This window comes from Microcaecilia unicolor, chromosome 5, assembly GCF_901765095.1.
Source record: "Microcaecilia unicolor chromosome 5, aMicUni1.1, whole genome shotgun sequence".
NCBI classification, from domain to species: domain Eukaryota; kingdom Metazoa; phylum Chordata; class Amphibia; order Gymnophiona; family Siphonopidae; genus Microcaecilia; species Microcaecilia unicolor.
In genome coordinates, this window is record NC_044035.1 from 6,615,446 (window position 1) to 6,640,331 (window position 24,886).

A 24,886-nucleotide genomic window follows, 5' to 3' on the forward strand; every position below is an offset into this window, starting at 1 on the left:
GGTGCTCTAACCACTAGGCCACTCCTCCACTATAGCAACATTCCGTGTAGAATCTCAGACATTCCATATAGAATCTCAAATAGTAGCAACAGAATCTCAAATAATTTATTTGGATTTTTGCTCACACCTTTTTCAGTAGCAGCTCAAGGTGAGTTACATTCAGGTGCTCTGGATACTTCTCTGTCCCAGGAGGGCTCACAATCTAAGTTTGTACCTGAGGCAATGGAGGGTTAAGTGACTTTCCCAAGATCACAAGGAGCAGCAGTGGGATTTGAACCGGCCACCTCTGGATTTCAAGACCAGTGTTGTAACCACTAGGCCACTCCTACACTAGCAATATTCCATCTAGAACCTCAAAAAGTGGCAACATTCCATGTAGAATCTTCAATAGTAGCAACATTCCATATATTTATTTAGATTTTGCTGACACCTTTTTTAGTAGTAGCTCAAGGTGAGTTACATTCAGGTGCTCTGGATGCTTCTCTGTCCCAGGAGGGGTCACAGTCTAAATTTGTACCTGAGGCAATGGAGGGTTAAGTGACTTGCCCAAGATCACAAGGAGCAGCAGTGGAATTTGAAGCAAGGGTTGCAAGACTGGTGCTCTAGCCACTAGGCCACTCCTCCACCCCAAAGAATTTTGTTACTCTTTGGGGTTCTACATGGAATGTTGCTACACTTTGAAATTCTGCACGGAATCTTGTTCTTTAGAATTCTAGAATCTTTATTTATTTGGATTTTGCTCACACCTTTTTCAGTAGTAGCTCAAGGTGAGTTACATTCAGGTACTCTGGATATTTCTCTGTCCCTGGAGGGCTCACAATCTAAGTTTGTACCAGAGGCAATGGAGGGTTAAGTGACTTTCCCAAGATCACAAGGAGCAGCAGTGGGATTTGAACTGGCCACCTCTGGATTACAAGACCAGTGCTCTAACCACTAGGCCACTCCTCCACTTCAAAGAGTCTTGTTACTCTTTGGGGTTCTACATGGAATGTTGTTACTGTTTGAGATTCTGCATGGAATCTTATCACTCTTTAGGGTTCCAGAATCTTGCTGTTCTTTGGGGTTCTACATAGAATGTTGCTACACTTTGAAATTCTGCATGGAATCTTGTTATTCTTTAGAATTCTAGAATCTTTATTTGGACTTTGCTCACCCCTTTTTCAGTAGTAGCTCAAGGTGAGTTACATTCAGGTACTCTGGATATTTCTCTGTCCCAGGAGGGCTCACAATCTAAGTTTGTACCTGAGGCAATGGAGGGTTAAGTGACTTGCCCAAGATCACAAGGAGCAGCAGTGGGATTTGAACTGGCCACCTCTGGATTACAAGACCAGTGCTCTAACCACTAGGCCACTCCTCCACTTCAAAGAGTCTTGTTACTCTTTGGGGTTCTACATGGAATGTTGTTACTGTTTGAGATTCTGCATGGAATCTTATCACTCTTTAGGGTTCCAGAATCTTGCTGTTCTTTGGGGTTCTACATAGAATGTTGCTACACTTTGAAATTCTGCATGGAATCTTGTTATTCTTTAGAATTCTAGAATCTTTATTTGGACTTTGCTCACCCCTTTTTCAGTAGTAGCTCAAGGTGAGTTACATTCAGGTACTCTGGATATTTCTCTGTCCCAGGAGGGCTCACAATCTAAGTTTGTACCTGAGGCAATGGAGGGTTAAGTGACTTGCCCAAGATCACAAGGAGCAGCAGTGGGATTTGAACTGGCCACCTCTGGATTGCAACCCCAATGCTCTAACCACTAGGCCACTTCTCCACTGGAAATGACAAAATGATTTAAAATGTAGAACAAATTAGTACTGTAACCGATGAAACCAATACTTCCTATGATGCACAAGCCAGCGTGTTTGAAAATATAAGTGAGATGAAATAAAGAACGACAACGAGGACGAAGCTTGCTTTAGCTTTGAGTGTAATTGGATGAGGGCCGCGCGAGGAAAAGGAAGCAAAGGCTAACCCCTAGGTGTCTTCGACGTTTTGACGTCATCCCGGCTCCGCCTTGTCTTCACGTCGTGTGCGCCTGACCACACACGACAACTACACTTCCCGTCGCGCCCCGCGGAGGGCGGCTGCAGGAAGCGCGCTTCGCTTTACGGCAGCAGCAGCAGCAGCAGCAGCAGCCAAAGCTGCCCCCGGCCGGGAGGTACCGGGAAATGCGAGCGCCGCTCCCGGCCTGCCATGGATGAGGAGGGCATGGAGGAGGAGGAGGATGGCGGCAGCAGCACCGGCTATGAGGCGGCCATGGACGACCACAACCATAACAGCTGGGAGGCGGGAGCGGAGCCCGACCAACCCCGGGACCTCCCTCTGCTGCCCACCAAGGGCGGAGGCCTAAACGTCAACACCTCGGCCTCCAAGTTCCGTGAGTTACAGAGGTGTTATAGCCCTGAGCCAGGTGGGCTTGGCCTACAGCCCAGGCCCTGGAGTGTTTGGAGGCCGGGGCCGCCACCGTCGCCTTCCACGCCGCCGCAGTCGCCACCTACCCCCCTCCGTCCGCCACCGGGACCCCTGCATTCAAATCGGCAGCACAGCGCCTCACCTCCGTGTGAAAGCGGCAGCTCGCCTCCCTTCGGGCCCTCCCTCGCTGTGCCCCGCCCTTGCGGAAACAGGAACTTACATCAGAAGAGGTTGGTTCACAGTGAGGGAAGGCCGAAGGCAATCCGCCGCTCTCAAACAGATGCGAGGCGCTGCGCTGCCAACTGGAGACTTTCCCTTTTCCAAATGCAGGGGGCCGCCGACGGAGCCGAGAGCAGGCAGGTAGCGCCGGCGGCCTGGGAGAAGGAGAGAGGACCAGCCCTGTGGAATTTTGGCCCCTATGCCCCCCCCCCTCGGCGGCCCTGAGCCGGGGCCACTACCACCATCACCTTCCTCTCCTGCTCCCAGGCCGCCGGCTCCACCCACCCCCGTTGACAGCCTTCCTCCGTCCGCCACCGGGACCCCTGCATTCAAATCGGCAGCACAGCGCCTCACCTCCGTGTGAAAGCGGCAGCTCGCCTCCCTTCGGGCCCTCCCTCGCTGTGTCCCGCCCTCGTCTGATGTAAGTTCCTGTTTCCGCAAGGGCGGAGCACAGTGAGGGAAGGCCTAGTGGTTAGAATGGTGGACTTTGGTCCTGGGGAACTGGGTTCGATTCCCACTGCAGGCACAGGCAGCTCCTTGTGACACTTAACCCTCCATTGCCCCATGTAAGCCGCATTGAGCCTGCCATGAGTGGGAAAGTGCGGGGTACAAATAAAAAAAAAAATATCCGCTGCCGCTCTAAAACACATGCGAGGCGCTGTGCTGCCAACTACAGACTCTCCCTTTTCCAAATGCAGCGGGCCTGGTGACGGATAGAAGGGGGCCGCTGACGGAGCTGAGGGCAGACAGGTGGAGACTGTGGATTGCAGCGCCAGCAGCCTGAGAGAGAGAGAGGCCCAGGCCTGTGGAATTTTGTCCCCCATGCCCTCCCCACTCGGTGGCCCTGTTACAGTCTCAATCCTGGTGTGTTTGTCCTGTTTGTGCAGACGTTACAGTCATGTCAGAACTACCCATCGCACTTCTAGATGCATTAAACTTCAATCACCACACTGAACCTGCCTGTTCTGATTTAGTCACGCCTAAAAACATCCCCTCTGCCATTTATTTTCATTTGTTATACCGCCTTTCAAACAGACAAAAAAAGCAGAAGAACTGCCCGCCACGGGTGCCATGCAGAACATACAGGTGACCAAGAGCAGAAGTCTCATGTCAAGGGTGTCAACAAACATTTGTTAGATCTTCACCAAGACTCGACTCAAATCGTGTTTCGGCCTAGATGGCCTGAATTAGGAGTCTAGAAGATCAGTTCTACATGTTCTACTGGGAAACATTTTAATATTCCACAGTTGCGCATCAAAAAGTGGGCTTGCATCAGAAAACGAGCCAAAACTGCTGTGAAACAATGGATACAATGATGATTATTATTATTTCTGCATTTGTACCCCACATTTTCCATTCAAAATTATTGGTTCAATGTGGCTTACATTTTACATACATTTTACATCAGTTAAACATATTACATTGTTGTTGGAAGTGTCTGTGTGTCTTTATCTAGTTTCTGATCGTAATTCGTTCTTTGTGGTGTGTTGTGTTTTATTTTATTATTGTCCAGTGGTATTGAATATTGATTTGCTGAAAAAGTGGGCTTTCAGGTGTTTTCGGAAAATTAAGGTAGTCGGTCATGCGTTTTAGTACTTTTGGTACTGTATTCCATATTTTGGGGCAGATGTATGTATTTATTTATTTGTAGCATTTGTATTCCACATTTTCCCACCAATTTGCAGGCTCAATGTGGCTTACATAGTACCGTGATGGCGATCGCCAATTCCGGTAAGAGAAATACAGAGTGGTCAAGTGTTAATGTTCATAGATGACAGAGTATATTAAGTATTCAAGGAGATGTTTTGTCCAGTTTCAATTGTGTTAATGTTCATAGATGACAGAGAGGGGCATAATTGAACGAAAACGCCTATCTCCATGGGCGTTTATCTCCGAGAACGGGTCCGTGAAGGGGTGGACCGAACCGTATTTTGGGAAAAAATAGACGCCCATGTTTTATTCAACAATGTGTGAGCTGGGCGTTTTGTTTTTCAGCGATAATGGAAAATGAAAGCGCCCAGCTCAAAAACGAATAAATCCAAGACATTTATTCGTGGGAGGGGCCAGGATTCGTAGTGCACTGGTCCCCCTCACATGCCAGGACATCAACCGGGCACCCTAGGGGGCACTTTTACAAAACCAAAAAAACAGGTAAAAGAGCTCCCAGGTGCATAGCACCCTTCCCTTGTGTGTTGAGCCCCCCAAATCCCCCTCAAAACCCACTGCCCACAAGTCTACACCATTACTATAGCCCTAAGGGGTGAAGGGGGGCACCTACATGTGGGTACAGTGGGTTTGGGGGGGTTGGACGACTAATAAGCATTAAGCAGCACAATTGTAACAGGTAGGGGGATGGGCCTGGGTCCACCTACCTGAAGTCCACTGCACCCCTAACAACTCCTCCAGTGACCTGCATACTGCTCCCAGGGAGCTGGGTATGACATTTGAGGGTGAAAATAAAAAGTTGTGGAACATCATTTTTTTGTGGTGGGAGGGGGTTAGTGACCACTGGGGGAGTCAGGGGAGGTCATCCCCGATTCCCTCCAGTGGTCATCTGGTCATTTAGGGCACTTTTTGGGGCCTTATTCGTGAAAAAACAGGGTCCAGGAAAAGTGCCCTAAATTCTAGCTAAAAACGCATACTTTTTTCCCATTATCGGTGAAATGCGCCCATCTTTGTTCGGCAGATAACCGCGCCCCAGTGCCGCCTTCGCCACACCTCTGACACGCCCCCATCAACTTTGTCCGCATCCGCGACGGAGTGCAGTTGAAAACGTCCAAAAATCGGCTTTCGATTATACCGCTTTATTCGTTTTTGTGAGATAAACGTCCATCTCCCGATTTAGGTCGGAACTTGGGCGTTTTTCTCGTTCGATTATAAGCAGGAGAGTATATTAAGTATTTAAGGAGATGTTTTGTCCAGTTTCAATTGTGTTGCAGGGTTCAGGTGTTTAGGTTGGATCATTCTGGTATGCCTTTGTGAACAGGTTGGATTTTAACGATTTCCGGAAGTTTGTTAGGTCATGCATTGTTTTCATGACGTTTGAAAGTGCATTCCATATTTGTATGCTTATGTAAGAGAAGCTGGATGCATATGTTTCTTTATATTTTAGTCCTTTGCAGCTAGGGTAGTGGAGATTTAGGTATGTGCGTGCTGACCTGGTTGGTAGGGTCTATAAGGTCTGCCATATAGACTGGATCCTCGCCATGAATAATTTTATGAACCAGGATGCAGATTTTGAATGCAATTCACTCTTTGATTGGGAGCCATTGTAGTTTTTCTCGTATGTAACTTGTACGTAACTTAATTGGCATAACAAGTTAATCATCGCTCATGACAGCGCTTATCAATGAGCACTAATTGGCACTAATTAGACTTCACGTGCACAACTCTCTAAGTGTATTCTGTAACGAAGTGTGCTGAACTTCTAACATGCGCAAGCAAAAAGGGGCATGATATGGGCGAGGAAATGGGCTGTTCATGGGTTCCGAAATGTACGTGCGCAGTTAATTAAGGTAGTCGGTCATGCGTTTTAGTACTTTTGGTACTGTGTTCCATATTTTGGGGCAGATGTATATGGAGTTGGTTGAGTATGCAGATTTGTATTTTATACCTTGACATTTTGGGAAGTGTAGGGTGAGATGGGTTCTTGAGCCTTTTATTTGTTGCATATACAGTGGGGGAAATAAGTATTTGATCCCTTGCTGATTTTGTAAGTTTGCCCACTGACAAAGACATGAGCAGCCCATAATTGAAGGGTAGGTTATTGGTAACAGTGAGAGATAGCACATCACAAATTAAATCCGGAAAATCACATTGTGGAAAGTATATGAATTTATTTGCATTCTGCAGAGGGAAATAAGTATTTGATCCCCCACCAACCAGTAAGAGATCTGGCCCCTACAGACCAGGTAGATGCTCCAAATCAACTCGTTACCTGCATGACAGACAGCTGTCGGCAATGGTCACCTGTATGAAAGACACCTGTCCACAGACTCAGTGAATCAGTCAGACTCTAACCTCTACAAAATGGCCAAGAGCAAGGAGCTGTCTAAGGATGTCAGGGACAAGATCATACACCTGCACAAGGCTGGAATGGGCTACAAAACCATCAGTAAGACGCTGGGCGAGAAGGAGACAACTGTTGGTGCCATAGTAAGAAAATGGAAGAAGTACAAAATGACTGTCAATCGACAAAGATCTGGGGCTCCACGCAAAATCTCACCTCGTGGGGTATCCTTGATCATGAGGAAGGTTAGAAATCAGCCTACAACTACAAGGGGGGAACTTGTCAATGATCTCAAGGCAGCTGGGACCACTGTCACCACGAAAACCATTGGTAACACATTACGACATAACGGATTGCAATCCTGCAGTGCCCGCAAGGTCCCCCTGCTCCGGAAGGCACATGTGACGGCCCGTCTGAAGTTTGCCAGTGAACACCTGGATGATGCCGAGAGTGATTGGGAGAAGGTGCTGTGGTCAGATGAGACAAAAATTGAGCTCTTTGGCATGAACTCAACTCGCCGTGTTTGGAGGAAGAGAAATGCTGCCTATGACCCAAAGAACACCGTCCCCACTGTCAAGCATGGAGGTGGAAATGTTATGTTTTGGGGGTGTTTCTCTGCTAAGGGCACAGGACTACTTCACCGCATCAATGGGAGAATGGATGGGGCCATGTACCGTACAATTCTGAGTGACAACCTCCTTCCCTCCGCCAGGGCCTTAAAAATGGGTCGTGGCTGGGTCTTCCAGCACGACAATGACCCAAAACATACAGCCAAGGCAACAAAGGAGTGGCTCAGGAAGAAGCACATTAGGGTCATGGAGTGGCCTAGCCAGTCACCAGACCTTAATCCCATTGAAAACTTATGGAGGGAGCTGAAGATGCGAGTTGCCAAGCGACAGCCCAGAACTCTTAATGATTTAGAGATGATCTGCAAAGAGGAGTGGACCAAAATTCCTCCTGACATGTGTGCAAACCTCATCATCAACTACAGAAGACGTCTGACCGCTGTGCTTGCCAACAAGGGTTTTGCCACCAAGTATTAGGTCTTGTTTGCCAGAGGGATTAAATACTTACAGTGGGGGAAATAAGTATTTGATCCCTTGCTGATTTTGTAAGTTTGCCCACTGACAAAGACATGAGCAGCCCATAATTGAAGGGTAGGTTATTGGTAACAGTGAGAGATAGCACATCACAAATTAAATCCGGAAAATCACATTGTGGAAAGTATATGAATTTATTTGCATTCTGCAGAGGGAAATAAGTATTTGATCCCTCTGGCAAACAAGACCTAATACTTGGTGGCAAAACCCTTGTTGGCAAGCACAGCGGTCAGACGTCTTCTGTAGTTGATGATGAGGTTTGCACACATGTCAGGAGGAATTTTGGTCCACTCCTCTTTGCAGATCATCTCTAAATCATTAAGAGTTCTGGGCTGTCGCTTGGCAACTCGCAGCTTCAGCTCCCTCCATAAATTTTCAATGGGATTAAGGTCTGGTGACTGGCTAGGCCACTCCATGACCCTAATGTGCTTCTTCCTGAGCCACTCCTTTGTTGCCTTGGCTGTATGTTTTGGGTCATTGTCGTGCTGGAAGACCCAGCCACGACCCATTTTTAAGGCCCTGGCGGAGGGAAGGAGGTTGTCACTCAGAATTGTACGGTACATGGCCCCATCCATTCTCCCATTGATGCGGTGAAGTAGTCCTGTGCCCTTAGCAGAGAAACACCCCCAAAACATAACATTTCCACCTCCATGCTTGACAGTGGGGACGGTGTTCTTTGGGTCATAGGCAGCATTTCTCTTCCTCCAAACACGGCGAGTTGAGTTCATGCCAAAGAGCTCAATTTTTGTCTCATCTGACCACAGCACCTTCTCCCAATCACTCTCGGCATCATCCAGGTGTTCACTGGCAAACTTCAGACGGGCCGTCACATGTGCCTTCCGGAGCAGGGGGACCTTGCGGGCACTGCAGGATTGCAATCCGTTATGTCGTAATGTGTTACCAATGGTTTTCGTGGTGACAGTGGTCCCAGCTGCCTTGAGATCATTGACAAGTTCCCCCCTTGTAGTTGTAGGCTGATTTCTAACCTTCCTCATGATCAAGGATACCCCACGAGGTGAGATTTTGCGTGGAGCCCCAGATCTTTGTCGATTGACAGTCATTTTGTACTTCTTCCATTTTCTTACTATGGCACCAACAGTTGTCTCCTTCTCGCCCAGCGTCTTACTGATGTTTTTGTAGCCCATTCCAGCCTTGTGCAGGTGTATGATCTTGTCCCTGACATCCTTAGACAGCTCCTTGCTCTTGGCCATTTTGTAGAGGTTAGAGTCTGACTGATTCACTGAGTCTGTGGACAGGTGTCTTTCATACAGGTGACCATTGCCGACAGCTGTCTGTCATGCAGGTAACGAGTTGATTTGGAGCATCTACCTGGTCTGTAGGGGCCAGATCTCTTACTGGTTGGTGGGGGATCAAATACTTATTTCCCTCTGCAGAATGCAAATAAATTCATATACTTTCCACAATGTGATTTTCCGGATTTAATTTGTGATGTGCTATCTCTCACTGTTACCAATAACCTACCCTTCAATTATGGGCTGCTCATGTCTTTGTCAGTGGGCAAACTTACAAAATCAGCAAGGGATCAAATACTTATTTCCCCCACTGTATTTCCCTCTGCAGAATGCAAATAAATTCATATACTTTCCACAATGTGATTTTCCGGATTTAATTTGTGATGTGCTATCTCTCACTGTTACCAATAACCTACCCTTTAATTATGGGCTGCTCATGTCTTTGTCAGTGGGCAAACTTACAAAATCAGCAAGGGATCAAATACTTATTTCCCCCACTGTAGGTAGGTCTGTTAGGTTAGTTATTTATTCAGGTGTAAGACCAAAAAAGTATTCTGTAGGTTAGAGCGCAGATCTTAATAGGATACACATACTTTGATGGGTAGCCAGTGAAGTTTTTGGAGTAGTGGTTTTGCGCTTTCGAATCAATTTGTTCCGAATATTTGTGCTGTTTGCAGTTTCTTTAGTAGTTGTTCCCTGTATCCTGCATAAATACTGTTTCAGTAGTCTTCGTGGGCTAGGACAAAGGATTGGACTGAGGTGTGGAGTACATCTTTCAGTTCCTTTTCCATATGGTTTGGAACATTTTCTTCATTGTGGTTGAGATTTGGTTGTCAAATGATAGCGGCCAATGGTGACTCCTAGGACTTTTAGGTTGTCCGATATTGGGAGGGGTGTACCCATGGCATTGATGTTTGTGAAGTGTTCAGTGTTGTGTGATGATGTGAGTACCAGCCAGTATGTTTTCCCCTTGTTCAGTTTGACCTTGAACGATGATGCCCAGGATTCCATTATGTTTATGCCTTCACTAATCCTGGTTGCAATTTCATGCAGGTTCTTCTTAAATGGTATATAGACACATCGTTGGTGTATATGCCTACTACTTATTTCTCTAGCACTACTAGACGTATGCAGCACTGTACACTTGAACATGAAGAGACAGTCCCTGCTCGACAGAGCTTACAATCTAATTAGGACAGACAAACAGGACAAACAAGAGATAAGGGAATATTAAAGTGAGAATGATAAAATAAGGGTTTTGAACAAGTGAATAAGGGTTAGGAGTTAAAAGCTGCATCAAAAAGGTGGGCTTTTAGCTTAGATTTGAAGATTGCCAGAGATGGAGGGGATTGAATCCTTGTTTGGATAGTGTACGGGCCGGGGGGGGGGGCATCAGGTTGAAAATTGTTGTTGAGAGCGGCAATCCTTAGGGGGGGTCACCACATTCTGCCTTCCATGGGGGAGAGAAAGAGAAAGTTGTCTTCACTTGCTATGATTGTGTAGTAAGCACTGTTTTGGTACTGTGGTGGGGTCTGAAACCTGATTGGGATTCATTATAATATTGAGAATTTGTTAATGTAGTCAGCTAGTTGGTTGGCCACTATTCCTTCCATTATTTTGGTTGTTAAAGGTATGGATGCTACACTGGTCTGTAGTTCGAGGTGTCAAGTTTGTTTTCTTGGTGTCCGGTTTTAGGATAAGTAGTATATTGCCTTTTTATTTCTGGGAAACGGCCTTCATGGAACATCATGTAGTGTAGATGCATGGTAAGTTGGTTAATGAATTGACCCGGGGCTACTTTTAATATGTAGTTAGGACATATGTCTAGCTTATAGTGGACGGAAGAGAATTTTCTTAGTGCTTTTTCTACTGTCTTGTATGTGGGTTAAGTGAAAGTGGTTCATGTCCTATCTGTTGGAGCTTCTTCTGGGGAGTGGTCTAGTTCGTCAGTGAGGGTTTCAAAGTTGCTGTCGTTCTATGTTAGATTCTTTCTTAGGTTAAGGATTTTTTCTTCAAAGAATCTGGCAAGGTCGATTACTGATGGAGGATCTTCGGTCGTCTGTCAAGTGTTTAGTATTTAAGACAGTAGTTCCCAAACCTGGCCCTGGAGGCACCCCAGCCACTCAGATTTTGGGGATATCCACAATGAATATTCACGAGAGATATTTACATGCACCGCCTCCACTGCATGCAGATCTGTCTCATGAATATTCATTGTGGATATCCCAAAAACCTGACTGGCTGGGGTTTCTCCAGGATCAGGTTTGGACACCACTGGTTTAAGAGATTATTGATGAGCCTGCTTGTTCTTTATAGAATTTTAATTTAGCCTGTCTAATTTTGACTTTATATCTGTTTCGTGCTTCTTTCCATGCAGTTTTATTGGATTCAATTTTGGTTTTTCTCTCAAGCTTGTTCTAGTCTTCTGCAGAGGGTTTTCATGGTTTTTAGTTCTTCACTGAACCATGGGACTGCTGTGCTAAATCTATCTGCATCTTGTTTTCATAGGGGCTATTGTGTCCAGTATTTTGGGCTTCTTTCATCCCATTCTGATAGGAATTCTTCTGTTTTGGTTTTTGGTGACCATTTGTCTTCTAATATGGCTGTCCAAAATTGGGCTGCGTCAGTCTTTCCTCGTGATTTGTATGGCATTCGTGATTGTGTTGGGTTAGGTTTGAATTTTTTCTAATAGAGGGTCATGTTAAATTTCAAGTGATCAGACCAGGGAGTTTCCATCTATTTTTTGTTCTGTATTTTGAAGTTATCGTCTTTTGAGAGTTTGAAGGCTAGTAGGTCTATGGCATGTCCTTTTAGTAATCTTGTAATGAACATTTTGCTTCAGGGTGTGCTGAGGGGGGGGGGGTTAAAAATATTTTTAAAAAGCTTTTATGTGTATGTTTGTATGTATGTGTGTTTGAGTTTCAACTAGATTAAAAAAAAAGTTGTTTTTTTTTGTTTGTTTTTTTTGTGTATGTTAGAGTGAGAGTGTTTGGTAGTTCTCTGTGTTATGTCTCTCTCTAAGGCAGGCTGCAGTGTAGGTACTCTTCTCCAAATATAGCTTCTTTTCCTCTTGGGAGTCTCTTCTCCGGTTGTGGCTTCTTCTTTGTCTTTAGGGGATTTAGGGCTCGTCCTGCCTGTAGTCGCTGTCAGGTGTGTTTCACTGGTTGGTAAATGGACTCATAATAATTTCCTTAGGTTAAATAAACAGAAAACTAAAATAGTCTGGTTTGGGGATTTTGAATCAGTGGATAGGAAAGAGATCATCTTGTCTACTGGAGAAGCTCTACAAACTGAAAATAAATCAAGGGTTTTAGGTGTAATTGTAGACTGTCGAAGCCCAGTAAACATAGTAACATAGTAGATGACGGCAGAAAAAGACCTTGCACGGTCCATCCACTCTGCCCAACAAGACAAACTCATATGTGCTACTTTGTGTATACCTGACCTTGATTTGTATCTGCCATTTTCAGGGCACAGACCATACTACTACTACTACTACTTAGCATTTCTATAGAAGTCTGCCCAGTACTAGCCCTGCCTCCCAACCACCAGTCCCGCCTCCTCCCACTGGCTCTGCCACCCAATCTCTGCTAAGCTACTGAGGATCCATTTCTTCTGAACAGGATTCCTTTCTGTTTATCCCACGCATTTTTTAATTCCGTTACCGTTTTCATCTCCACCACCTCCCGCGGGAGGGCATTCCAAGTATCCACCACCCTCTCCGTGAAGAAATACTTTCTGACATTTTTCTTGAGTCTGCCCCCCTTCAATCTCATTTCATGTCCTCTCGTTCTACTGCCTTCCTGTCTCCGGAAAAGGTTCGTTTGTGGATTAATACCTTTCAAATATTTGAACGTCTGTATCGTATCACCCCTGTTTCTAAATGATCTGGTTAGGAAGACTTTCTGTAGGCAGTGCCAGTTAGCTATACGTTCCTAAGCCCAGAAAACTTTTAACAACCTTGTTACTCCAAATAGACTATTTTAATTCCCTATCCAGTGGAATTTCGATAAAGTTACAACTGTTGCAAAATGCATCAGCTAAATTGATTTATGGTTTGGATAAGTTGGAAAGAGCATCCCCTTAGCTAAGATGTTTACACCGGCTGCCTATTAAGCACAAATCAAATTTAAGATACCATGTAGAGATTTAAATAGTAGGGGCCCTGGTCACTAAGGTGTGCTACTGTTTTTAGCATGTGCTAACCGTGTTAGTGTGCGCTAAGAACAGGGCCCTAAGCATGCTATGAGCTCCATTTTCACAGATACTGAACTTTTCTAGTAACCGCTTAAATTCTTGCTTTTTTAACAACTTTAAAACTAAGGGGGTCTTTTACAAAGGCGTGCTAATGATGCCCATAGGAATATATGGGTGTCTCTAGTGCTTATTTCTACAGCGCACTAAAAATGCTATTGTGCCTTTGTAAAAGTGGCCCTAAGTTATCCTACTGTGAAGAAAAGTTGGTTAATAGTAATATTAAAACACTTATTCTCTTATCAGGGTGCTAAAATATGGAACGATATCCCAATACAGATCAGATCAGAGCCGGTGGGGGGAGGCAGGGCTATATCCCAGTGCAGAGCAGAGCTGGCGGGGCCGGTGGTTGGGAAGCGGGGCTATATCCTAATACAGAGCAGAGCTGGTGGGGGAGGCGGGGCTGGTGGTTGGGAGGCGGGGCTAGTGCTGGACAGACTTCTAGGGTCTGTGCCCTGAAAATGGCAGATACAAATCAAGGTCGGGTATACACAAAGTAGCACATATGAGTTTGTCTTGTTGGGCAGAGTGGATGGACCATGCAGGTCTTTTTCTGCTGTCATCTACTATGTTACTATGTCAGACTAATTTTCCTCATAATCTCTCTTTCAAAAAGCCTTGGATATGCTTATTTACAATTTTACTTGATTTTAATGTTAATTTGTAATTTTTAATATAGATTGTTTATTGTATCAGCACTTCATTTTGTTGAAGATTTCTTACGCTGTAATCCGCCTTCAGTCTTAATTGAATTAAGTTAACTTGGTCTGGTTCTGTTTTCTTTCTAGTGATGAATGTTATAACGGTAGAAGATTATAAGAGCACATATTGGCCAAAACTGAATAGTGCCATTGATCAGCTTTTAACCCAGAGTCCTGGTGACTACATCCCAATCTCCTATGAACAGATTTACAGGTAAGCTGCCTCAGGAGACACGATTAATTTTACCCTGTGGGATCAGCTTGGTGCTTAGCATTGGGATCTTTTTGACATTTCAGTGAGATGAGACAAACCTGGGATTGCTTTTGGTGCTTTACTGTACCTGGAGGGCCCAGACTCCGCGAGAACAAGGCTGGAATGCGACTTGCTCTTTGTTTTGCATTGTGCTGCAGTGTCCAGTCTGCTGTGTGATACTATTTTCCCTAAAGTCTCCTGTCTCTTTCCTGTTGGTGCCTGAAACAGCTGAGCTGGAATCGGTATCCATGCCTGGAGAACTCTAGGAGTGTTCAGCAAATTGCACTGTTTTCTGTTTCATTTCTACTTAAGTACATACTGCTGGAACCTGATCACTAGGCTCAAAATACTTAGATCAAAAACACACACGTTTGTATCTGTGTATGGAACATGCACCTTGCACATTTGGTGGTGGTTCCTTGTGGGGCAGATATTATGACGTTCCAGAGCACTGCAAAAGCTACTACTACTACTACTACTAACTAGCATTTCTAAAGCGCTACTAGGGTTACGCAGCGCTGTACAATTTAAACATAGAAGGACGGTCCCTGCTCAAAGAGCTTACAATCAAGACAAGAGAACAATCTAAAGACAAGTGAACAATCTAGAGGACGAGTGAACAGTTAATCTGATAGGGTGGATAGATTGGGGCATTCTATATATCTCGAGCGGTTAGGCGCCGAAGGCAGCATTGAAGAGGTGAGTTTTAAGCAGAGATTTGAAGATGGGTAGGGAGGGGGCATGGCGTATGGGTAAAGGAAGATTGTTCCAGGCATAGGGTGAGGCAAGGCAGAATGAGCGGAGCCTGGAGTTGGCAGTAGTGGAGAAGGGTACAGAGAGAAGGGCTTTGTCCTGTGAGCGGAGGTTACGGGCGGGAACATAGGGGGAGATGAGGGTGGAGACGTAGTGAGGAGCCGCAGACTGAGTGCACTTGTAGGTAAGGAGGAGGAGCTTGAATTGTATACGATATCTGATCGGAAGCCAATGAAGTGATTTGAGGAGAGGGGTGATATGAGTGTATCGGTTTTGGCGGAATATAAGACGTGCCGCAGCGTCCTGAACTGATTGAAGGGGGGGATAGATGGCTGAGTGGGAGGCCGGTGAGGAGTAAGTTGCAGTAATCAAGGCGAGAGGTAATGAGAGCGTGGACGAGAGTTCTGGTGGTGTGCTCAGAGAGGAAAGGGCGAATTTTGCTGATGTTGAAGAGGAAGAAGCGACAGGTCTTGGCAGTCTGTTGGATATGCGCAGAGCTGATTTGTCACTGATGTGATGCAGATGACAGAAAATGTTCCCCCAAACGCCAGGCATAGATGTGTTTATACTTGGTGGGATTTACCACTCACATTTGTGCAAATGTGCAAATATGTTCTGTAACGTTGTTGTTTTTTTTTTTTAAAGGGATTTTAGTTGCCTTGTGCCTCCAGGCTATAATGTGGCTTCTATGTGGCCAGGGCCCACCTCAATTGGGTTCAAAAGGCCACCTCTGTGAGGAGCTGGTACAGTCATTGCCATTCTTGGAGGTAGGCTTTGCCTATCTGATGGACTTCTGCGATCTGCTGCGGGCCTCTGCTAAAAAGATATCCTTATCAGTGACTGCCAGACGTTGTCTCTGGCTGTGTCACTGGGTGGCAGACGCTGCCTTGAAGGCTAGATCAGCAAAGTGGTAAGCTCCTTTTTGGAGAAGATTGTGAAGGACTTGGGGGATGCTAAAGGCCAGCGTTTGCTCAAGGATAAGCCGAAGTCTATGTTCTGTTCCTTCCAGTCTCGGGCCATATTTTGGGAGGCTAGATGCTACAGGCCTGATAAGTCTGGTTCTTTCCCAAAAATCTGTTATCCACAATGACAGCAGTCCTTTCAGTCTGATAGGAGGTTCCCAGCCCTCATTTTGAGAGCGTCCACAGCTGGGCAGCCTGCCCAATGATGGTCTGCACGCCCATTCCTCGGGAGTGCACATTTGGGGTCAGCTGTCATAAGTACATAAGTATTGCCACACTGGGGCTGACCAAAGGTCCATCAAGCCCAGTATCCTGCTTCCAACAGTGGCCAATCCCACGTCACAAATACCTGGCAAGATCCCAAAAAAGTTCAATACATTTTATGCTGCTTATCCCAGCAATAGGCAGTGGAATTTCCACCAATCATTTTAATAATGGTCTATGGACGTTTCCTTTAGGAAGCCATCCAAATATTTTTTAAACCCCGCTAAGCTAACCATAAGCACACAAGGCCAGCATCCCATTTCCAACAGTGGCCGATCCAGGTCACAAATACCTGTCAAGATCCTAATAAGTACAAAACATTCTATACAGCCCATCCCAGAAATAGTGGATTTTCCCCAAGTCCATTTAATAATGGTCTATGGACTTTTCCTTTAGGAAGCTGTCCAAACCTTTTTTAAACTCCGCTAAGCTAACCGCCTTTACCACATTCTCTGGCAACGAATTCGAGTTTAATTACGCGTTCAGTGAAGAAAACCTTTCTTTAATTTGTTTTAAATTTACTATATTGTAGCTTCATCGCATCCTAGTCCTAGTATTTTTGGAAAGAGTAAACAAACAATTCACGTCTTCCCATTCCATTCCACTCATTATTTTATAGACCTCTATCATATCTCCCCTCAGCCGTCTTTTCTGCAAGTCGAAGAGCCCTAGCCCTGTTCTTCCTCGAGGAGTGAGCCAAGATCACCTGAGACCAGTGGGTCTTGGATGTGATCAGAGAAGGGACAAGTTAGAGGTCGCCCATTCTCTTTGCAGATTTTTTTTCTTCGTCTCCCCTTACAAGGCTGTAGACAAGGTTCAAGAAGTTCAGGAAACCCTGCAAGATCTCATTCACTTGAGGGAGGTGCATAAGGTTTCCTGTGCAGACAAGGGAGAGGGGTGCTATTCCATTTACTTTGTGGTCTTCAACATAGTAACCTAGAAGATGGCAGATAAAGTCCTGTACAGTCCATCCCATCTGCCCAACAAGATAAACTCGTAGCATAACGAATGATGTGATACTACATATGTACACTTGATCTTGTGATTTGTCCTTGCTATTTTCAGGGCACAGACCATAGAAGGAGGTAAAAAAGGAGGTTCCTTTCACCCCATCCTTGATCTCAAGTATGTGAACAGTAACCTCAAGGTCCTTCATTTCTGCATGGATACTCTGCACTTCATGGTGACGGTGCAACTGGGAGAGTTTTTTTTTACCTCTCTGGACCTCAAGGAGGTGTATTTCCATATCTCTATTTGGCCTCCGCATCAACGTTTCCTGTGATTTACAGTTCTGGGGGAATGCTATCGGTTCAGCTGCCCTGCACACCTTTTCCAAGGTCATGGTGGTGGCAGCGACAATGGCGTTCCTATATTGAGAGGGTATTCGGGTGCATCCGTATCTGGACTGCTGGCTGATTTGGACATCATCATTGGAGGAGAGTGTTCGGGTGAGGGCCTGAGTGGTTGAACTCTTTCACCCTTGGGATGGGTTGTCGAAATTGGCAAGAGCCAGTTGATGCCCTCTCAAATGCTGTAATTCCTGGGGGTGGTTTTCGATACTTGGTCGGGGAAGCTGCTGCTTCCAGAGCCCTGTCAGCAGAAAATCCGGTCTCAGGTGTTCAGCTCCTCAAGCATGGGATTATATACAGGTGTTGGACTTACGGTGACTCTTGACATCCTTGTCTGGATGCATTTTCACATGTGGTCCCTTCAGTTGTCTCTTCTGGATCAGTGGTTCCCCCCACCCCTCTTCAGAGGATTACAGTGTGTTTGACTCAGATGCCCATGGCCAGGTTTAGTCTGCATTGGGGCTTCAGTTGTGAAACCTTCTGAGAGGCCTCCTCTTGGCGTCCCTAGATTGGGTGGTTGTAACCACAGATGCCAGTCTCTCCAATTGGGGAGCACACTGTTTGTATCAGGTAGCTCAGGGTCTGTGGACCCGTATGGAGTCGTCCTGGTCAGTCAGTCACCTGGAGTTGAGAGCCACCAGACAGGCCTTGTTGGCATTCTCATTGCTACTGCGGGGCAAGGCTGTTTGGATCCTGTCCATCAATGTGACGACGGTAGTGTATGTCAACAGGCAATGGGGGCATGAGAAGTGCTCCTCTGGCTCAGAAGGCTCATCATCTTTGCTAGTGGGTGGAGCTTCACCTATCACAGGTGTCGGCGGCACACATTGCCAGCATTCAGAGCATTCAAGTGAATTTCCTCAGCAGAGTTTATTGGATCTGGGTGAATGGGAGCTCTCTGAGGCAGCGTTTCTGCTCATTCCCAAGAGACTGAGTCCTCTGGTACTTGACGTGATGGCCATGAGGATCAATGCAAAGGCTTCCAGATTCTTCAGCCACTGAATGGAAGTGGGAGCGGAGGTTGTGGATGTCTTTTTTCTGCAACCGTGGCTGATAGACTCCCTCCTTTGTCCCCACTCCCTCCATGGCCAATGATTGGCAGGGTCTGGTGTCATCAGATTGGCTGAGAATGCCTTGGTACACCGACTTGATCTGCCTTCAGGTGGAGAGTCTGCTTCAATTTCTCTCTCAGAAAGGTCTGATGTGCCAGGGGCCGGTGCTCATGGAGGATCCCTCCTGCTTGTGTCTTATGGCTTGATTCTTGAGAGGTCCAGATTGAGGTGGAAGGGTCATCCAGAGGATGTCATTACTACTTTGCTCCAGGCCAGGAAGTGATCCACTTCAGCCACTTATGCTAGAGTGTGGCGTACCTTTGCGTCCTGGTGTGCTTCCAGGGCTGCACAGCCACTTATGGCATCTTTCCCACATCTTGGCTGCTTTGCAGGTCAGATTCAAAAAAGGGCTGGCCCTGAACTCTTTGGAAGTTCAGATGGTGGCCTTGATGTGCTTCTGTAGTCACCTGCAGAACTCATCTTTGGCATCACATCATGACGTCCATTTTCTGAGAGGAGTCAACCACTTTTAGTCTCTCATTTGAGCAGTTCTGTCCTACTTTGGATCTAAATCTGGTTTTCAGGGTCTTCCAGCGGCCTTCTATTGAGCCGCTAGACAAGTTTTGTTTAAAGGATGACGCCGTCAAGGTGGTGGTTTTGGTGGCCATTACTTCAGCCAGCAGAGTTTGAGTTGCAAGCATTGTTGTGCTGGGGCCCCTTACGTTTCTCCACAGCAGGGGTTACTATTAGGACGGTTCCATCCTTCCTCATGAATTGTGCCCTCTATCTCTTTCTTTCAGAGAGAGAATCATCCGGATGAGATTCATTCCCTCCAATGCTTGGTTGTTCACAGGATTCTTATCAAACACCTCAGTCACCAGTGAGTTCAGGTGCTCTGATCACCTGTTTGCTGGTCACAACAAGGGTGACCAAGCTTCAAAGGTTATCATTGTGTGGTGGCTCAAGGAGGCCAATTCCTCAGCATATATTCTGTGTGGGAAATCTTCCCCATTGGTGCTCAAGGCGCATTCTACCAGGATGCAGTTGTCTTCCTTTGCGGAAGTTCAGTCGATCTTACTTGGTGAAATTTGCAGATCAGCGACATGGTTGTCTGCTCACACTTTTTTTTTGTGGCATTGCTGGCTAGATGTGTTGGCCAGGAGGGATGCCGTTTTTGGGGCTTCCATCATCATGGTGGGGATTGTGTTGTCCCATCCAAGTTGAGGATTGCGGGACGCAATGGAAGGGAAAATGTAGTTCTTACCTGTTAATTTTCTTTCCTTTAGTCCCAACAGAGCAAACCAGAGGCTGGCCCGCTCTTGGATATTCAGTTTTTCTGTGTATATAGTTTTTGTTGCAGATTGTTCTTTGCAGATGCAGCTCATCTCTATACATTTTTTTGTTTAAATATTTATGGAGTTGCGCATCGAATCTTTGTACACAGAAAAACAGAATATTCAAGTTCGGGCCAGCCTCTAGATTGATGTTGGGACTAAAAGAAATTAACAGGTAAGAACTCATTTTCCCATAGTTTATATTTTATTTATAATCCGCCCTTATCCAGGGCAGAAAACAATAGCACATACATAAAAAGCCAACAAATATAACAAAATACTAGAACAGTTTCACTGAAATAAACTAGAAATAACAAAAACACAGTCCATTCAGTCCCAGCTTTCTAGGCACATGATAGGCCAAACATAAGAAATGGCCCTTTAACTGGCATTTAAACACAGTTGAGTTGAGTTTCTTGTCTGAAGGCAACTTGTTCCATTCCAGTGTTGAAAATACTTTCCCATGTCCACCTCCAAGAGAGAGAGTGAGCCATTAAGCCAGAGGTTCTCAACCCAGGCCTTGAGGAACCTAAAGCCAGTTAGGTTTTCAAGATTTCCACAATGAATATGCACGAGATAAATTTGAATGCACTACTTCCATTGTACGCAAATATATCATGCATATTCATTGTGGATATCTTTAAGAGACTGACTGGCTTTGGGTTCCCCAAGGCCTGGGTTGAGAAACCATGACTTACGTATAGGTGTGAAGGATCAGAAATTTAGTGTGAATAACTTGGGGTAACTTTTATGGCCTTCATTTTCCTGGCATATCTGCAGAGTATGTTTAAAAGCACGCAGCATGGGTTTATTTATTTAATTATTAAGATTTATTTACCGCCTTTTTGAAGGAATTCACTCAAGGCGGTGTACAGTAAGAATAGATCAAACATGAGCAATAGGCAATTACAGCAGTAAAAATATTCAAATAACAATACAAAATATGGTATGGTATACTACTTGCAATGTCAACACAATATATAATAGAACATTTTAATTGACAGTATAGGGTATAAGCAAAGTTGGAACATATAGATAGGTAAGAGAATAAGAAGTTAGAAAGTTAAGGTGACTGATTTAAACAAAGTTGCACATGAGGTCAGAGAGATGGTTAAATATCTCAGCTAGGGTAGGCGTGGATAAACGTGCCCTTCTGCAGTATGTGCAGCCTGGGTTAAAGTAGAATCCAGCTGAAATGCACATTATTGCATACCTTAAAGATGCGATGCGAGAACTGTCTTCTACTGCAGAGGTTCAGTCGCAGCCAAGCCATGCAGAGAATATTGAGGGAGTGTGTCTCGGCATTCCATCTGTCCTATAACCTGATTCTCTGTTCTCCACAGTTGTGTATATAAATGTGTATGCCAGCAGCACTCGGAACAGATGTACAGTGACCTGATGGAGAAGATTGCCGACCACTTGGAGAGAGTCTCAAAGGAGCTGCGGGTAAGGGATCTTCATATCTTTATTGGCTTTACTTGGGAACATCTGTTGTGGCTTTTATACGGGTCACCTGCTCTGTTCCAGAAATCTGAGCCTAACTAGCCTGAGGTCCAGAGAGATTCAACTTGCTGCAGAACTATATTATGGTCATCTTGCAGAGAGATTTATTCCTGATCAGGATTCTTGCTATGCTTTACAGTTTTGTAGGAGAGGAATCTTGGGGGGTGGGGGTGGGGGGGGGGGGGGGAGAGTTGCTGTAGTACTACAAGGCATTAAAAATAGCAATGAATTTGAGATTTTGTGTTACTGAAAATTGCATAATCACTCTAGCATGCCCAGTTAATTTGTCTGTGTACACCAGCCCGCTGTGCACTGCTTCAAATTGATTTTAACCAGTTTTGCCACCTTATAAAAGCAGTTATAGCTTGTCTATGCACTATCCTTCGCTTTTCCCCCCCATCCCCTCCAACGCTGCGGCTACCTTTTTCCCTGCTGTCCTGGTTTTCAGTGATTTAGATGTGTATTTAATTTCTTTCTTATTTTTCCTGTTATCAATAGAAATCAAACAAAATAAAACATGGAAAAGAAAATAAGATGATACCTTTTTTATTGGACATAATACATTTCTTGATTAGCTTTCGAAGGTTGCCCTTCTTCCTCAGATCGGAAATAAGCAAATGTGCTAGCTGACAGTGTTTATAAGTGAAACCATTCAAGCATTACTGTGACAGTCTGACAGGGTGGGAGGAGGGGGGTGGGTAGGAAGTATGCATGGGGACATCAAAGCATATCATTGATATTCTAACAGGATGGGTGTGGATAGGTGAGGGGAGGGTGATCAACAGAGACATACAGCTTTATGGTTTATAATGGGCTAGGAACCCCAGGTCCTTGTTAAGTCCTTTCTGTTGGGTGTTAAAATATTCAATCATTCTGACTTCAAAGGTCTTACGTTCTTGTATGGTTTTAAAGTTACCTTTCAGGATTCTCACTGTGAAGTCACTGGTACAGTGTCCTGGTCCTGTAAAATGCTGACCACCCTGTCAGACTGTCATAGTCATGCTTGAATGTTTTCACTTATATAATCAAGAAATGTATTAAGTTATGTCCAATAAAAAAGGTATCTTCTTATTTTCTTTTCCATGTTTTATTTTATTTGATTTCTATTGATAACCTTAAGAGTGGACTAACACGGCTACCACACTCCTCTACTTATTTTTACTGTGAAACCTAGTGACTGAACTGTATACCTTTCTTAATGGTTGCTATATATGATGGCACTCGACTGGCCCAGTGCTTGTTGTGGAACTGGCACTGTGTGATAAAGTGCAAAATCCATTCTGTGAAGTCTGACATACAATATCGCACTTTGTTTCATTTTATTATTCTTTCCAGTCCTGTGGAATGTTTGGGTACCACTCCATTCAAACTGTCCTTCACCTCTGCCCTCCAGATGAGAGACGCACATAAAGACTCTCACATTCTAAAGAATTCCTTGAGCCGTGCCCCACATGCTTTCTTCACTTGTTGGTTGACATAAGTGTCGCAGATTAGAATCGGTGTAAGCAATGCATTAACACGGTTGCCCACCTAAAAACCTCAACCCCTAGAAGCTTACTGCAGAGGCAGTTCAAGACTTTAAGACGTACCAGTATCTGGTGACCCTTTAGTAAAATTGCAGCAAAAAATATATTTTGAGTTCTAAAGCATAACATCCTAGTGGCTCTTTACTATTTGGTACTTTTGCCAGGAGGAGGAGATATAACTCCTTTACCATCTCACAGTACCGAATAAATCAATCGCCCAGTAAAAATATACTAAGGAATCCTGTTTAGAACGATGGGATCCACAGACGCTTAGCAGCGATTGGGTGGCAACACCGGTAATTGAGAAGCAAAACCAGTGCTGGGCAGACTTCTGTGTTCTGTGCCCCGATCATGGCTGAATAGATTTGGATGGGCTGGAGTGGAGCTTTTCAGGAGCTTCCACGTTAACTTGAAAATATTCCACTCAATGTGGAAACTCAAACGCGTGAAACCATTCTTCTCGAGGGAAACATTTCGGAACCTGATACAATCAGTGGTGCTAAGCCACCTAGGCTACTGCAACGGAATTTATGCGGGATGCAAAGAACAACTCATAAAGAAACTTCAGACCGCTCAAAACACAGCAGCCAGACTAGGAAAAATGTGATTTGACAGCGCCAAGCCCCTAAGTGAAAAATTGCACTGGCTCCCAATCAAAGAGCGTGTTGCTTTCAAAATCTGCACCCTGGTTCATAAGATTATTTACAGCGAGACCCTAGATACATGACAGACCTCATCGACCTACCAATCAGAAATACATCCAGATCAACAAGAACATACTTAAACCTCCACTTCCCAAGCTGCAAAGGACTTAAATACAAATCAATTTATGCATCCAGCTTTTCGTACTTAAGCACACAACTATGGAACGCACTACCAAAAGCCGTGAAAACAACGTATAACCACCTAAACTTCTGAAAATCACTAAAAACTTACCTGTTCAAAAAGGCATACCCTACTTAAATGTCAGAACCCTGCAACACTACGAAACCAAAGAACGTAATGGACATAACGTAACTCTTCCTCTGTACAATTCCCTAACATGCTGTTCCACATGAACCTATTCTAACATCACTGTGAAACTGTTTATACCGGAATTGGTGAATACCTTTACGGTACTATGTAAGCCACATTGAGCCTGCAAATAGGTGGGAAGATGTGAGATACAAATGCAACAAAATAAATAAATTAAAATAAATAACTTCAGGAATTTTAGATCAAGGACAGTGCTGGGCAGTTTTCTGTTGTCTATTCCCTGACAATGGTAAGGACAAACCAAGACCAGATATACTTACGAGGTATCACATACCATATGTAATGAGTTTATCTTGTTGGGCAGACTGGATGGACCGTACAGGTCTTTATCTGCTGTCATCTACTGGGTGTTAGTGTTTTATGTATATGCCTGTCTATTTCAGATGACTCTGTGGTATTATGGGTGACGTACACCATTACAGCCTGCGGGTGGCAGAGTGTCTCAAGTTATTGGGCCTGGCAAAGTATTCTGATTTTGTTTCTTAGCCTGCCTTTACTGCAGGGAATTATATTGTAAACCTCCACACCAAGGGGTTCGTCCCTGATCTTTCAGCAGGAGGATACGCTGGGACCTGGAAAAGAGATTCTTAATAGCAGGCTGAGGAAGGATAATTACTGAGATGACAGTAGCACTTCCCACCCCTTCTGCCTGACTCGTTTACCTCATTGCCTAGCTTGATACGAGTTGTTATATAACTTAATTACGACTTGCTTGTTTTTGAAATACCCGTTAAAACTTTCTTCTCTTTGTTATGTTATACATATCTACCTTCACATACCTCTGCACAAAATCATGGAGTAAACTACCGAATGCTATAAAAACAACGCATGACTTGACAACCTTCCGGAAGTTATTGAAGACGCACCTGTTCGAAGAGACTTACAATAAAAATCCTCCTTAATGACTTGATT

The 24,886-nt window shown here is 44.8% G+C and overlaps 1 protein-coding gene across 2 annotated transcripts in view; it reads left to right on the forward strand.

Annotated features, from left to right (window-relative positions):
• Positions 1–2,082: 2,082 nt before the first annotated feature.
• Positions 2,083–24,886, forward strand: part of CACUL1 (CDK2 associated cullin domain 1) — a 97,265-nt gene continuing 74,461 nt past the window's right edge. Inside the window, exons 1-3 of one of the 2 annotated variants that reach the window (XM_030202630.1) lie at positions 2,083–2,405; positions 14,031–14,157; positions 21,254–21,356. In XM_030202630.1, coding sequence (XP_030058490.1) covers positions 2,189–2,405; positions 14,031–14,157; positions 21,254–21,356 — 447 coding nt within the window. In that variant the 5' untranslated portion in view covers positions 2,083–2,188. The remainder of the gene's footprint in view (positions 2,406–14,030; positions 14,158–21,253; positions 21,357–24,886) is intronic. The other variant, XM_030202631.1, reaches the window with a different exon arrangement.